Raw genomic sequence first — 15,263 nt, forward strand, 5'->3', positions numbered from 1 at the left:
CACGACAAAATGAAAGACGATATAATATCAATGGGTGTACATGCAATTTTTTGGCATTTTAAAAAATGTGTATTTATTATATGTCATTTAAAGGAATCCCAGAAACAAACAAAAAATCTTTTGTCGAGAAGTTGAAGGATGTGCACCGCATGTCTTTTGGCAAATTCATTTTAAAAATTGAACCCTCTACTGTAAAAAAGATACATATGGTAATCTTTGCATTTGAAGCACGTCTTATTTTCTTCTACCTATAGGATGAAACTTTCATATTAATATGTGTATACCAACACGATTAATCATTTGATACAAAAAGATAGTTATATAAATACGGATATTTCTTATAATTGAGGGTCATCCTTTAAAAGTTACGGTCATCATTTACAAATTACGGTCATCTTAAAAGCAGTTACGGTCAGCCTTGTTATGAATCGCTGATTCTGTTACGGTCATCTCGATTGTGATTTACGGTCATCTTGGCGATTTTTTCAAATCGAATTTCCCGTTTCATGCACATTTCTCAGAAGTAATTAGTGATTTCCGAGTGATTCTTTTATAAATTTACATCGTTTCAATGTATGATTTGTAAAGAAAATGATATAGAAACACTTTAACAGACAATACAGAAACTGACCTAATTTTTCATCCGACATCTTGGGATGACCGTGAATGCAGTTACGGTCATCAGCTTTACCCCAGTGGTAAATGGAAAAGTATGTCCAGCTTATAATCACCTGCTGTCTACATAAAAGAGGGACGAAAGATATCAAAGGGACAGTCAAACTCATAAATCTAAAACAAACTGACAACGCCATGGCTAAAAATGAAAAAGACAAACAGAAAAACAATAGTACACATGACACAACATAGAAAACTAAAGAATAAACGACACGAACCCCACCAAAAACTAGGGGTGATCGCAGGTGCTCCGGAAGGGTAAGCAGATCCTGCTCCACATGTGGCACCCGTCGTGTTGCTTATGTGATTACAAATCCGGTAAATAGTCTAATTCGGTAGGTCACATTCATGAAAGGGAAGGGGATTGTACATAACTTGCTAATAAATTATCAGAGATTATGAGACATGTCATCCCACCAACTACGAAATGAGCAAACAATAAGTATATATCCACAGAAAACCACTGACAATGTTCTTCGTGTATCGGAACACCAAACACATATCTTCCAAACACTATAGAAATGTTAAAACTGAAATCAATTGCAAAACTAACAGAATTATCTATTTATTTAAATAAAACAAACCGGACTACGATATTCAGTACTTATGTGAAACCGGATGCTATTTATGTACACGCACTCAAAAATACCGTTATCGTTTTAGAAGAACCCATGAATTAAAAGGTATCATTTATCAAAATCTTAAGAAGCACAAGCATCCTATTACATATCTTACAGTTCAACCGTCATAAGTTTAAATACGCCTCTTTCGAAATATCATTCAAAACGTGTTTGATCACGAAAAATAATTGATTAAAATTGGATTGAATAAATACAGAAAGATCATTGGTTTGGGTCTAAATGATAATATCATTGGATTTTATAATATATCAAGCACCGAATTGGGATATAGCTTCAAAAACTGATTGAAAAAAACGTTCTCATTGGCAATTACAATAAAAAAAAAAATTCTTACAAACAACAACTACTATTAAAAAAACTCTAACTGCAGACATTACATGTTTACCAAGTTTTGTTCTCCACCAATTAATAAAAGACACCAAATTAAGAGGATTGGCACATTGCATATAAAATCGTCCAAAACATAATTTTTTATTTTTATATTATTTTCTAGAAATAGATCGTCCCGATGATCATAAAAAACATTACATTAAAATCAAATATCCGAACAAATATGTCGATAAAGGATCTTAACATAGAAGTCCTAAAACTCACAAACAAGAACCCCAACATAAAGGGGTGACCTTATGTGCTCTATAAAGGTAAGCAGATTCCGCCTCACATGTGGCACCAGTCGTGTTGCTAATGTTATTATAAACTCGATAGTAGGTCTAATCGGTAATTTACATTTGGAAAAAGGGGAATGTAGTTACAACATAACGAATAACTTTCACCCGTCAAGCTAGTGTATTCAAAGACCCATTTAGCTTCTAATTATAACTTGTATTAACGATCATTACAACTTTAACCATTCGGAAAAGAAATGTCTGTCATAGTCATCGGCTTAATCCATCAATATTTCAAGATTGTATTTAAAATTTATGGATTGTGGCACACGTTATTTAAAGGCGGTGTGTATTTATGAGTGAAATGTTCTTTGATGAATGATTTTGCCCAATATAATGGCTTTGAGACCTTTGTTGGCTGAGAAAGGACGTTTTACTTATTCATCTTTTCCAATGTGTCTGAAAAGTCTGCAATATCTTGAGATTATAGCTGTAAGTTTGTATAAGCTTGAATTGGGGTTTGTAACAATTGTCTCCCAATCATCACAGGTATTACAGAGATGGAGTTTCAAAAGTTGTAGCAAATAAATTACTGTGCAAATGTGATTAATACCATACGAATTTTATATAAATTGCAGAATGTCATTAATGCGACATCATAGGACACCTGTAATGTATAATGACGATATAAACATCGATCATGCATCGGGTAAATCAATTAGGTGTTTCAACGTGATACCAAAGCTGTATTACGATACAATTACGTATATAAAACATGAAATCTAACAGATGCAAACTAGCAAACAACTTCTAACAGTTTCCATTGATATCAAAGATTGTTTATACAAGTATATGCAATGTTACATAGATATTCCTTTACATTAAAAGGTATTTTCATTTATGAAAAAGAAGGTACATTGTCACAAAATCATCAGATGTGTTATATCATTATGTTCGCTTCATTAAGTTTCAGCACAAAGACTTTCAGGGATTTTATCCAGGGCTTGTTTGAAATCAGCAATCAGGTCATCTGGGTCCTCGATTCCAATGCTAAAATTTACAATGATGGAAAAAATGTGTTAGCTGCCAAAATCATATACGCACATTTCTGAAATACGAATGAAAGTTGTGCGTCATTAAGTCACTGGTGGAGTGTTATCTCATTAGCAATCATACCACATTCTCTTGTTATTATCTATATGTAGTATTTCAATTATTATACAACGCGAAATGCGGTAGAATTGTTGATTTAACATTCAGCAGCAAGAAATATTAAAAATCATATATGGTGATCCATGTAATATTTGTTACGAACCAACATATTAAAACAGTAACTCTTTAAGTACAAAAACTTATATGCAAAGGAAGTTCACTATTACTACCATGCGTTTCTGTTTGTACGCTCAGTTAAAAACTTTACGGTGAAGCTAATGAAAGTAAAATAACAATTATATCGTACTCAAATGAAAATTCAAAACAGAAAATGCCATATCAAATATAAAAATTAAAAGCTAAAATACATCAAACGAATCGAAAACAGTTGTCATGGTCCTCACTTGGTACAGACATTTTCTAATGCAGAAATGGTGGAACAGTCAGTGTTTATGTTATTTCCCTCTTTTATTTGTCTTAGCGTATTATATGTTTGTTTCATGTTATTTCTTAGTGTGGAAGATGTGCCTTTATTAATTATTATTATATGTTTTTTTATAATTGGTATATGTAATTTCATTACTACCACTTGATCGATGTTTCTGCTTGTGGACTGTTAGGCCCAGAAGTTATGAGCAGCCAAGTACCTAGTACTCTGGTACTGGCATATGATATCGTGTTATCAAAATGTGCTATAAAATCTTTGAAACTACTTGAAACTAGGAAATATATCTCCCTCGTTCAAAATTTGATTCCTACCCTAATTTAGCTATATTTTGTGTCCTTTTTGGTTATAAGTTCTTTATTGCTTTGATAAGGTTATATTTCTTTTCAATATTTAAACCTCGATTATCAATTACAAGACATTAGTTATTGTAAAAATGCACATCTGGTACCGAAAAGAATAAAATCACAAAAATATTGACCTCCGAAGAAAATTCAAAACGGAAATTCCGTTATCAAATGGCTAAATAAAACGCTCAAATAAATCAAATGAATAGATAACAACTGCATATTCTAGACTTGGTTAAGTTGTTTTCTCATGTAGCAAATGGTGGATTGAACCTGGTTTTATAACTAGCTAAACATCTCACTGTACAGACAGTCGCATCAAATTCCATTTCATTGGTTCCGTTACTGTTATTTCATATCCGAGAAGGCATTGCCTCATACAAAAATCAATATCTTATATCTTTCAACAGGTAAGATAGTGACCATAAACAATAACACATTAAAAAATATGTGAACGTTTACATTGTTACCTTTATTTACACAAGATGAAAGATGACAACTTTTGGATATACGGGGTTTACCTTATTCTAACCATTCCATTTGTAATTCCTCCACTTAGTCTGTCTTCGTCCGACATTAACATTGGTCCATGTGTCATGGTAGCCGGGTGTTGTATTAGACTTTCTACACCACCTAAAGACACTGCAAGCTGAACAATCCTTAGATTCTTTGGGAATAAAAAAGATAAACGGCGATAAAAATGACAATATAAAAGCTTTTTATTCTAAACTAAAAATATTTTACACTTTTATTTCTGTTTCTGTTTTATACATGGATGCTCTGGTATAGACTGTGCTTTTGCAGGTGTTGTAATTCTTTTTTTCGAACTTAATGTGTGTGTAATTTCTGTTTTTCTTCTTCTCTTTAATTTTGTTAGTTATTTATTCGTATAAAGCTTTTGATTTTAAGACATTGCTTTCATGCATCTGTGTTAAAGGAGGAATTTGCCCATTCTTCTTGTCAACGGTATAAATTGCATTTCTAACAAATGGATAAGAAATTTGATTAATATAGTACCTCAGCTAATATTCTACCTCCTGCCAGTCCACCTTTGACCTCTACAGACATCATACCACTAAAGGCTTTCATCTGTTTCTTAGCAATCTGATGGTGAGGATGTGATTCTAGTCCAGGATACAATACATAATTTATCTGAAAATAGATGTACACAAAGGATATCTGCATTATGCCAGTTATATCCGAAAACAAGTAACGACATTCCATTCAAAATATGTATATATTATACATATTTGTCTCGACAGTAGTTGCAGATACACATATCTGCTAATTTATTTCGAAAAAATGCAATTGCTCTACGACCATTCTTAAAACATTATTTTTTATCGGTTTTTTTATTTTATTTTAGGTCAAAAGAAACCGTATTCATGTTTAATCCCAATGAAAATTCTTTCATCAACATGATACCAGTTATCAACTTTACCTTTGTGTGTTTCTCAAGGTAGTTCGCTACCTTCATTGCATTTGAACTATGACGTTCCATTCTCAATGGTAAGGTCTTGATCCCCCTCAGCAATAAACTGGCATCATGTGGAGACTAAAATGATGAACAGATTTCGTGACGCAGACACATTTTTAAATCACTTGAAGACAAAACTTATATATGGTCAAAATAACGTTTTTCACGAAGTTCACAAGTTAGATTTTCAATTTGAATAAAACTAAATATATTAATCTCTTCTTGTAGCTGCATAACTATAGCTCTTATGTCCTAATGATATTTTGTGACAGTTTGTGGACTATAAAGCTGTCGATGTTTACTATTTATCTAGGTTAATGTCGCACTTATTTCCGAAAATGGCATTGTGCATTGCCCGTGCGTAGCTTGTTAATGCGTATCGTATTGCCTTTTTGTATATGTATCCGCATATTTCGATTCAATACTCAAAGGAGTAGGTCCGGTAAGGACCGATTTTGGCCTCAAATTTCAGGTTCATCTGACGAAAGATTTTGACCACTTTTTAAACACTTAAGTGTCTATTTCATTTAAATCAATTAGTTTATGTGAAAGATTTTAACTGATTTAGTCATTAAAAACGATCCGATTCAAGCTCAAATATGAAAAATCTACCAAATATGCCGAAAAATGTCACTTTTCAGATGGTTTTTGTCAAAAACGAAAGTGGCCGCATCCGTGTTCATCCTCAACCTTTATATATATTATGTATTATCATAAAATACAACTTACATTTCAATATTAAGGATGAACACGAATGCGGCCACTTTCGTTTTACCTGAAAACTGTCTAAAATTTAACTAAAATGCTAGAATTGTGAAGATTTCAGTAAATTAGCATGACTTTATGGTGCTAGTACCCGATATATGTGCATTGTTATGTCAAAAACAGCCCATATTTATGTAGCAGAAGCATTTTACTGTCCAATAAATAACTAAAAGTTTACATTTTAACAACTTTGTAAAACTGCTATATTTTAGGGCCAAAAAGGGGTCTTACTGAACCTACTCCTTTGATTTACACTCAATATCAAAAACTATTATTAAAAACATTCAGCTGCATAAGTGAATGCGTTAGATAATTAAACATTTACAAGACTGGCTCCTAATGTTGTTTGGTATCTGATCGCTGTCTGCCAAAGTTCCACACTGCTGAATGTCAAACTACCAGCTATTAAATCGCTGTGTCCACCTAAATATTTCGTGCTAAAATGTAGATGAACTTTAATAAGACCATTATGGTAAATTTCACTTATTTAACAAAATGTTTACTCGTCATTTAATTTATGAATGACAAAACTGTAAGATAAATAGTTTTGCAGGCTTATTAATTGAAATATGCAGAATTAACATGTTTGATTCTTGTACAAAGTGTATTCCAAACGAAAGAACAGCTATGGACAACCTGGAAGGACAATTATTCACTAAAGCTTGAAGTTGTGGAATTATATAAGCCATCTATGTTTGTAATAAAAGAAATAAATAGTTCTTAAACTTTATTTCATTTGTTCCAGCTTCTGACAATATGATCAATGTCGCACAATGTACTAGTATTTAATTTGGCTCTCCAATTGTTTTCTATCCAAACACCACTGATGGTTCTTATGTGGATAAAATGCGTGTATGACGTACTTAGCTATGATCCTGAAATGCTTTATGAGTTTTTATAACTACTGTCTCGATACCCCTGTTTTTGGACTTCATGTTTTACCGCTCTTCAATTTCGTATCTGATTTGTCATTCAAACTCTTTTTATTCGAGTGTCACCTATGAGTCATGTGTGGACAAAACACGCAACTGGCGAACCAAATTGTAAGCATCGAATATTTGAGTTTACTATAATGTTTGCGCATACTTACCAACTGTGCATAGATATATCAATTCCATATTTAATAACAGGCTGAAGATAGGGACCAGCAAATGTGCTATCTACCATTGTCAATATATTTTTAGATTTCCCTAATTTTCCAAATTCTTCCAGGTCTAGGATAGCCATATTTGGATTACATGGAGTTTCACCATACAGCATCTAAAATAACCTTTGCATTCAAAAGTATATTACATTGAAGCAAAACAGATGCCTTCTGTAAGAATCGGACTATATTGATAACCTGAGAGTTGCTTCCCTTCGTTTACAAGTTAAATAAAATGAACACTCTGTACTTGTAGATACTTATAATTGGTTAAGTGACGGTATTGCTAATATACTATACAAAATTATCTTTCATAGATTAGTACGTGTTTCAAATATGTTACATTTCAAATGAATAAATTATAATTTCTCACTGAAACATTATCAAAACTGGATTAAAAGCTAAAATTGGAAGTGCAAAACTAAGATATACTAAAATATCAAATGGAGAAAAACTGTAAGTCATCAAAGACTTATTAGCAAAACATACAAATCGGTTTTTTAGAGTTAGATTTATTAGGTAGAAACTTTCCAACTACGAACACGGTAGAAAATTTTCAATTCTAATGCAAATAAGATTCGACATCTAAAAAAGACAAATGGCAGAAAAAATAAGACGACTACAATGGACAAAAACTTCTGAAGAAGAAAAAAGACAATGGCGTAGTCAAAATGCAGTCAATCAGAAGTCCAGCAGCAAAAAACATATAACATATATAATTATGAAAAACTAAAGATTAAGAATCGCGAGAATTCAATAACCGGGGATGAACCCATGTGATACTGAGGGCAGTCAACTGATGCACAAAAGCACACAGACTCTCATTTTGTTAACAGTAAATTAAATCCAGAAATGAGTTCTTGAAAATAATGATTGACATGCGATTTCGACAAAGGTTAACTATAAGAGTTAGGTTTATAAGCTTCATAGACACGTCGTATCGTTAATTCGTGGTATTGCGTAGACTTGTATAGATTTCAATCGTTTTGTGCTCTATAGAAACACAGCCTTGATTACGAAGTATGGATAGCTGGAAATTGAAATTGGTATTCGAAAAACTATCGTCATGTGCGTCATTTTTTCTTCCATATACCTTTGTATTTGGTTTGATCTGTTTCTCGTATTCTTCTACAGAACATCCTGCTTGGACAAAGGAAACTTCTATGTTGAACTTCGGAAACATATTGACTGCCATGTCGTATATTCCACTATATACTGGATTACAAATGATCTGAAATGTTGAGTATTGTTATTATTATGATTAGAAGTAGTAGTCGACGTCGTTGTCGTCTTCGTACTAGACATTTGCGGAAACTACGTCTATACCTAGGATTACACTTTAGACTTACGATTACAGGTGACAAAACAAGGGGTCATCTCAAAATACAAAAACAAACAAACAATACAGATACAAAATAACAAATGGTGTATCTATACAAAAAAAGGATGAAAGCAACACGTTAAAATTGCTTGTGTCCGAGACGCTTTTTCTAGATTTACCATCAGGACCGCACAAAACCGAATATTTGAAGACAAGGATTTATAAGGACCGAAGTTGTAGAAAGATGTATGATATGTATATTATCAGCAGAGGCAATAGACTTTCCCCGCGAAACAGGGTACTTTTAATGCAATGGTTAGAATACGAAAACCAGAAAAAATATTGTTCAGAGGATACTCTACAAACTGTTTCATTTGAAATAGTAATGTTTGTGTCGTTTTTGTAATGCACGATTACAACTTTGTATCCGCAACTGTTGCCTTGCAGATTTAAAAAGATAATGATTGTTTTAACAATTTCTTCTCGGCTGCTACACTTTTGTATTATTTATCCCTTACAAACAAATGAATAGATTTGCGTATAAACTTTGTGTTGATGAACAACGTCGCAGTTAGAGATCACGGGCTGTTCCGGGGGTCGAACACCCCTTTTCTTAAGCTTTGCCGATCAATGCTTTTGAATAGGGACATTAGGTCGGACCTCCCCCTTTATCTTGAATTGTAATCCCCTTTTGAAAATGGCTGGATCAACCCCTGCTTCGTCAGTGCACTCTATTTTAGAATTAAATGAAAATAGTTCCAGTTTCGGAACAGGGATTAAAGTTTATGTTTCGAGCATACCAGTGCCACCCATGTTCATGGGAGATAAATATCGACACCGCGAAAAAAAACACACATCTATACTTAAAGATTCTTTAGATATGTATTATGATAATTACATAAAAGAAAAACAACTTGGAACTCGTTTGTTATTTTTTGTTTGTTGCTGTTGAAAAGATAAATCTTGAAGTTGTGTAACTATTTGAGTACACCTATTCTTACATTTCATCTGAGTCTGGCGAACAGTCTAAAACACATTTCCGACATTTAGTTGATTACTGGGGGGGGGTTCCTTTTCTTGAATAGTTGTAATTTTATTCTATTGAAACCAAAAACGTGGACAAAAGTGTTTGCCCTATTCAGGAACAATAATAGATTTCAAAGTTATACCGAAAGGCAAGTGAAATTTCGTGAAGAATAAATAGCTCAAAAGCACCCGTCCTCTGTATTTACTCGTTCTCTTTAAAACAAAATAAAAGAGAGAAAATATGTCTAAGCAAAAACATGCTAACATGCTCTATGGTTGATTGCACCTTTCCTAACACAAAGTATTGCTGACTTTTTCAGCAATTGTCCCTATCTAGCAACTGCAACGACAATTGCGATATTTTGTGTCTCATGTTAGATTTATTTTAAAAATAATGTTAGTTCATTCTATCATACTTCGTACAATTACAGCATTTTCAACTTGGACAACACCGTATACAATAATTAATGTTAACACATTGCTTCAAATATATTAGAAAAAAATCGTTGTTTAACTACAGGAAAACAGCACTATCGTTACATTGTTTTGAATCGGGTTTTTTTTACTCTTTGAGAAAGCCCAAGATTTAAATGCTACCTGTAAGTGTAATTGTAATCCTAATCGTAGGTGGATGACAGTTTCCGTAAATGTCTAGTAGTAGTAGTAGTAGTAGTAGTAGTAGTAGTAGTAGTAGTAGTAGTAGGAGGAGGAGGAGGAGTAGTTTAAATATTCTAAATATATCTATTTCAAACCTTCATCGTTTATCAAATTCAGCTAAATAGTAAAGATTGTGCAAACTCTGTAACCTCAAATAACCTCATCATGAATACCAGGATTAAAATTTTATATTTACGCCAGACGCGCGTTTCGTCTACAAAAGACTCATCCGTGACGCTCAAAAGGAAGTCACCCTTGTACGAAAGACTTGTTTGAACATGGTTATACGTCTCTCAAACACCCGATCCAGTAAGGTTGGCATTTATTTAACACTGATTCCTTTTTTTTTTTGCAAATGAGTTTGCACTCATGAATCTCTGTATGTACCTTCATATGCATGATCAAGGAAAAAACTGGGAAATAAAGTTGAATAGTACAACAAGCTTTGTATTAGAGATGTGGAAGTAGATATGAGATACTTACAATGTGGTCCCCTGACTTCAGAAAGCAGAACAAAGCTGTGCTAATTGCTGACATCCCTGTATTAAACACAAGAGTACCCTTTCCTCCTTCTATCACATTGATAGCTGCTTGAACGGAATCACATGTAAAATTGTTCAGTCTGGAATATATGTAACCACCCTAAAACAAAAACGAGGGATCACAATAGAATAAATATTGTATATAAGGGCAACAGAGAGAAAAAAACAAATCCGGGTTACAAACTATGACTGAGGGCAACGTATCAAATATAAGAGAACTACGACACAACAGGGACACAACACCGAAATGTAACACACACAGAAACGAACTATAATGTAACAATGGCCATTTTCCTGACTTGGTTCAGGGCATTTTATGAAAAAAATGGTGGGTTGAACCTGGTTTTGTGGCATGCCAAACCTCCCGCTTTAATGGCAGTGTTAATTGTAACATTAAAATGACAACATTACACGACAGGGTTACAAAAAATAAACAGATAAATGGGAGAAAATATAGGACAGAGAAACAAACGAATAATAGCCATCAGCAATAAAAGGTAACAGGTTAAAAAATATTTTTACATATTCTATCCGACCATAAGGTCTGAAAAAAACTGTGTTACTATTACACCTCGATATCTTATTTACAACCAATGAAATAGATAAACAAATTTATGATGACTACTTTAAAAATTATAAGCGACACCATGAGGGGGATTAAAAAATCACAAGCTTAGTAAAAACTTACAATACCATGACAAAAAATTTAACACAGAAACGGTTAAAAAAACGATAACAAAAACCGATCAGAATATTAGTCTGAGGAACAGGAACACTACCGAAAAAACGGGGGCCAACATGAAGATTCGCTTCAGTTAAATATTTTGAACAAATCACAAAAAGAAAATGTCTTTACCAAGAAAAGCAAAAGAAAGTACCAGAAACAAATAAATGGTAGGCTCCTTTGTAGTAGACATTTTAGGTAGTATCTAAATTCATAAGAATATATAATTTAGCAACATGGGAGATATTTCTAAATAAAATTCCTTGGATACAAATTTATGTGTGTCAAAAATATATAAACCTATCAGATCATTGAGTGTAGAACGACAGGCAAATCTTTTCAATGTGTCATTTAATATTAACTAGCAATGATTACAGTCCTTCCGAACTCAGAATAGATCCTTAGTTTTATGGCGTCGTTTTAATGTCGTGGTAGATATTCATAATGAAAATTATACTGTCATTAAAGTGAGAAGGTTAGCGCTATAGAACCAGGTTTAATCCACCATTTTCTACATTTGAAAATGCCTGTACCAAGTCAGAAATATGACAGTTCTTGTCCATTCGTTTTTGATACGTTTTGTTATTTGATTTTGTCATGTGATTATGGACTTTCCGAATTGATTTTCCTCTAAGTTCAGTATGTTTGTGATTTTACTTTTTAGGTAAAATAAACAAAACATTTTTTTTATAAACTGTATAAACTCTTTTTCTGGTATCAATCATATTAAAAATCAAAATGAATTTATCGATAAAACCGTGTTTCCTAACAAAATGACAGTTTACAGAATTTATTTGGATGTTTCTGTTTACTTTAGATTCCGGTTGATTGATAAATTTACATCTAAAATGTATGAATAGACACGTTTCTATTGTTGTAGACTGTGTGTTATCCTACAGTTGCGTTATGGTTATTAGTTGTGTTCTGTTGCTACTAATATCTCATTTACGCATCACCCAAATATCGCATTACATTGTTATATAAACAGGAGGTTTACCTAGTCATAAAACCAGGTTCAACCCATATTTTTTTAATGTCCTGTACCAAGTCGAGAATATGGCAGTTATTATCACAAAGTCCGTTTATATGTATGTTGGTGTTTGTTTTTGTGGCAATTCAGTGTTTCTGTTGTTCCATTTAGTTTCCTCTAATAATTAATGTGTTTCTTGTTTGTGACCCAGATTTGTTTCGGTTAAACCGATTTATATGACTATTGAGCAGTGGTATACTACTATAGCCTTAATTTATTCATATCTATACTATCTATACTTACCTGGTCCAATATTTTTAGATAATCATCCACTGACTTGAGTTTGTATGTCGAGGAGTGGTAAATCGGAGGAACCAATGGTTCTGTAGTAGGCCCACAGTCAAACACGTATCGAGACGATGTTGCCAGCGTATCAATAGAAACATCCTCTACTTTTAGCCCATTCAAACCTCGTTCTAAAGTAGTTAACGGTGGTTGCCATTTTCGACTTGAAAATATAAATTAAAAGGGGTTTTGTTTATACATGTTATATTATCATTCATGAATCGTGCAAGTTCATCTTGTATTTTGTATTTTGTCTACGCAGATGTACACTTTACAATGCAATTTGCATGAATAAATTGGTAAATTAAATCGAAGTAACAAAGATTTTGTACATATCATTTATATAGGCTTCCAAAAGATATTCAATAAAAGACAGCAATAAGTATGTCTATCATGCCGTGACATTAACCTCTCTTCGCGTCTGTAGGAACAGTTTGTAGAGATCACAAGCTATATAAGGACTAGATCAAAGTTTCATTGTGTATTTCATGTATATGGGTCCTCAATGCTCTTCAACTTTATACTTTTTTGGCTTTCTAACCTTTTTTTATCTGAGCGTCACTGATGAGTCTTATGTAGACGAAACGCACGTCTGGCGTAACAAGTTATAAGCCTGGTTCCTTTGATAAATATACATTCCAATGATGGACCATTTTGATTTAAATTTAATTAAGCAATGTGGTACCAGCGTTCAGAATCCCGAATGTCATTGGTTTATTCAATTTTATACGAAACGTCATATGATTGAGTTTGAATATGGTATGTGTGTTCACTCAAAGTTAAAGCGTACTGTAACAGAACATTTCATAAAAGATGAGTCACATAATTATGGCTAAATTCATCTATGACTGGGGTAAAAAAAAAGCATCCGAGACAGCAAATCATGTTTGCTTTTGTAAATATGCATCCATTAAATATAAAAAAAAAAAGAAAATGTAGCATGATTGCCAATAAGACAATTCCCCACAAGAGACAAAAACGACACATAAATTAACAACTATAGGTCTCCACAAGTCCACATGTATTTAGTTTTTCGTCTCATCTAACTGTTGGTATATATGTGAAATTGGGGGGGGGGGGGGGGCGGTCATCTACTCAAATGCAATTTTTCATACATAGATATTAAATGATTAAGTTGGAAATACGGAAAAGATTAAAAGGAAAAACAGAAAGGAAAAATGTTAAAGCACATATATCTGATCAATAATAAGTTTTCAGAAAGCGAGGGTGTTGGATTTTGTTTAAATTTTGTTTGGGGTGATTGATTCTGGGTGTTGACCAGAATCGATCATCCTTCGCAAAGATCTGATACTAACCACTATAATGACAGGTTTTGTTTTTAAACAGGTAGATAAAACGCTATGCAATTACATGTGCTTCCAAAATCCTCATAGTTGAACTATTTAAGGAACATTTTCATGAAATGAAATCAAATTGCTAGCATGTGAATTGAATTATTAATTCATTATTGTCTATTGTAAATAGACACACAAACTGACCAAAAAGGTTTTTCAAACTTTAGTTTACTCGTCCAATCTTTAGATAACATACACTATTATTATTTTATTGTGTAGTAATAAAGGTTATATTGATTTTATGTAATGTTTAACGTTTTATCTATCACTTGTGAGATTTTATGGACTACATCCTGCTTTGAAATCAACATGGAGTTCGTTATTATATTGTTGTTGAAATTTTGGAAATAAAAGTACTTATCATATACAACAATGGGACAAAGTGTTAAAAATATATTCATGTTAATTGTAAGTTGGCGAAAAATAATTGAAATTGGCGAAAAATGTATTGTTTTGGGCGAAAGAGGAGGAAAAAAGGAAAACTGATCCAGGGTACACCCAACAACAGGCTGTATTTGAAACTAGTTGTCATTTTTTTTAAGATATTTTTTTCAAGATATTTAAGAACATTTCAAAGTTTCTGCCAATCTATCAATTCGATTGCACTGCGATTTACCAAACGAAAATGTACTTCAAACACTTATATATATTTTTTTATATTGTGAATAGAAATAAGTTATATCATGGCGTTATATCTAATACGGAAAAAAAGAAACTTTAAACAACATAACGGGACACATCCCTACCTCATTGTGGACAGATTTATCCAAAATTTTAATTACTGATAAATGTATTTGCACACACATGTACTATAGATAAAGCTATCTATGTCATGTATATGTCTTGGGTATATGCATGTACCTGACTAACAATAAGTATTTCATTTACAAAATTTCAGTGTTTGTATATATAGGTGGATGGATGGATAGATGGATATTTAATTTTGAATAAAAAGATCAGTGAGATGCACGTCAATAAAACATTAACCCATCGACAAAAAGAGTATTCTACATTAGATAAATGTATTTACAATATGTCATGCTAATTATCTTTCCTGGTATATAAAAGCGAA

General features: G+C 32.7%; 1 protein-coding gene across 1 annotated transcript; it reads right to left on the reverse strand.

The window, feature by feature from the left end:
• Positions 1–1,224: 1,224 nt before the first annotated feature.
• LOC139523119 (L-methionine gamma-lyase-like) lies at positions 1,225–15,004 on the reverse strand. The gene is made up of 10 exons (XM_071316899.1): positions 14,938–15,004; positions 12,795–12,999; positions 10,739–10,897; positions 8,345–8,482; positions 7,198–7,367; positions 6,433–6,544; positions 5,307–5,420; positions 4,883–5,017; positions 4,387–4,532; positions 1,225–2,971 (listed from the first exon to the last, which is right to left on the reverse strand). Exons 1-10 carry the CDS (start codon positions 14,940–14,942, stop codon positions 2,884–2,886), a joined length of 1,272 nt encoding a protein of 423 aa, XP_071173000.1. The 5' UTR covers positions 14,943–15,004; the 3' UTR covers positions 1,225–2,883.
• Between the last annotated feature and the right edge of the window lie 259 nt (positions 15,005–15,263).

Source organism: Mytilus edulis, chromosome 5, assembly GCF_963676685.1.
Source record: "Mytilus edulis chromosome 5, xbMytEdul2.2, whole genome shotgun sequence".
In the NCBI taxonomy this organism is placed as follows: Eukaryota; Metazoa; Mollusca; class Bivalvia; order Mytilida; family Mytilidae; genus Mytilus; species Mytilus edulis.

Bases quoted from the DNA above. Each gene is read 5' to 3' on its own strand.
- LOC139523119 (XM_071316899.1), bottom strand. The intron at 8,483-10,738 runs GTAAGTATCTCA...TCAACATTTCAG, and splicing joins TGAAGTCAGGGGACCACATT to ATCATTTGTAATCCAGTATA. The intron at 7,368-8,344 runs GTATATGGAAGA...AGGTTATTTTAG, and splicing joins AGATCAAACCAAATACAAAG to ATGCTGTATGGTGAAACTCC.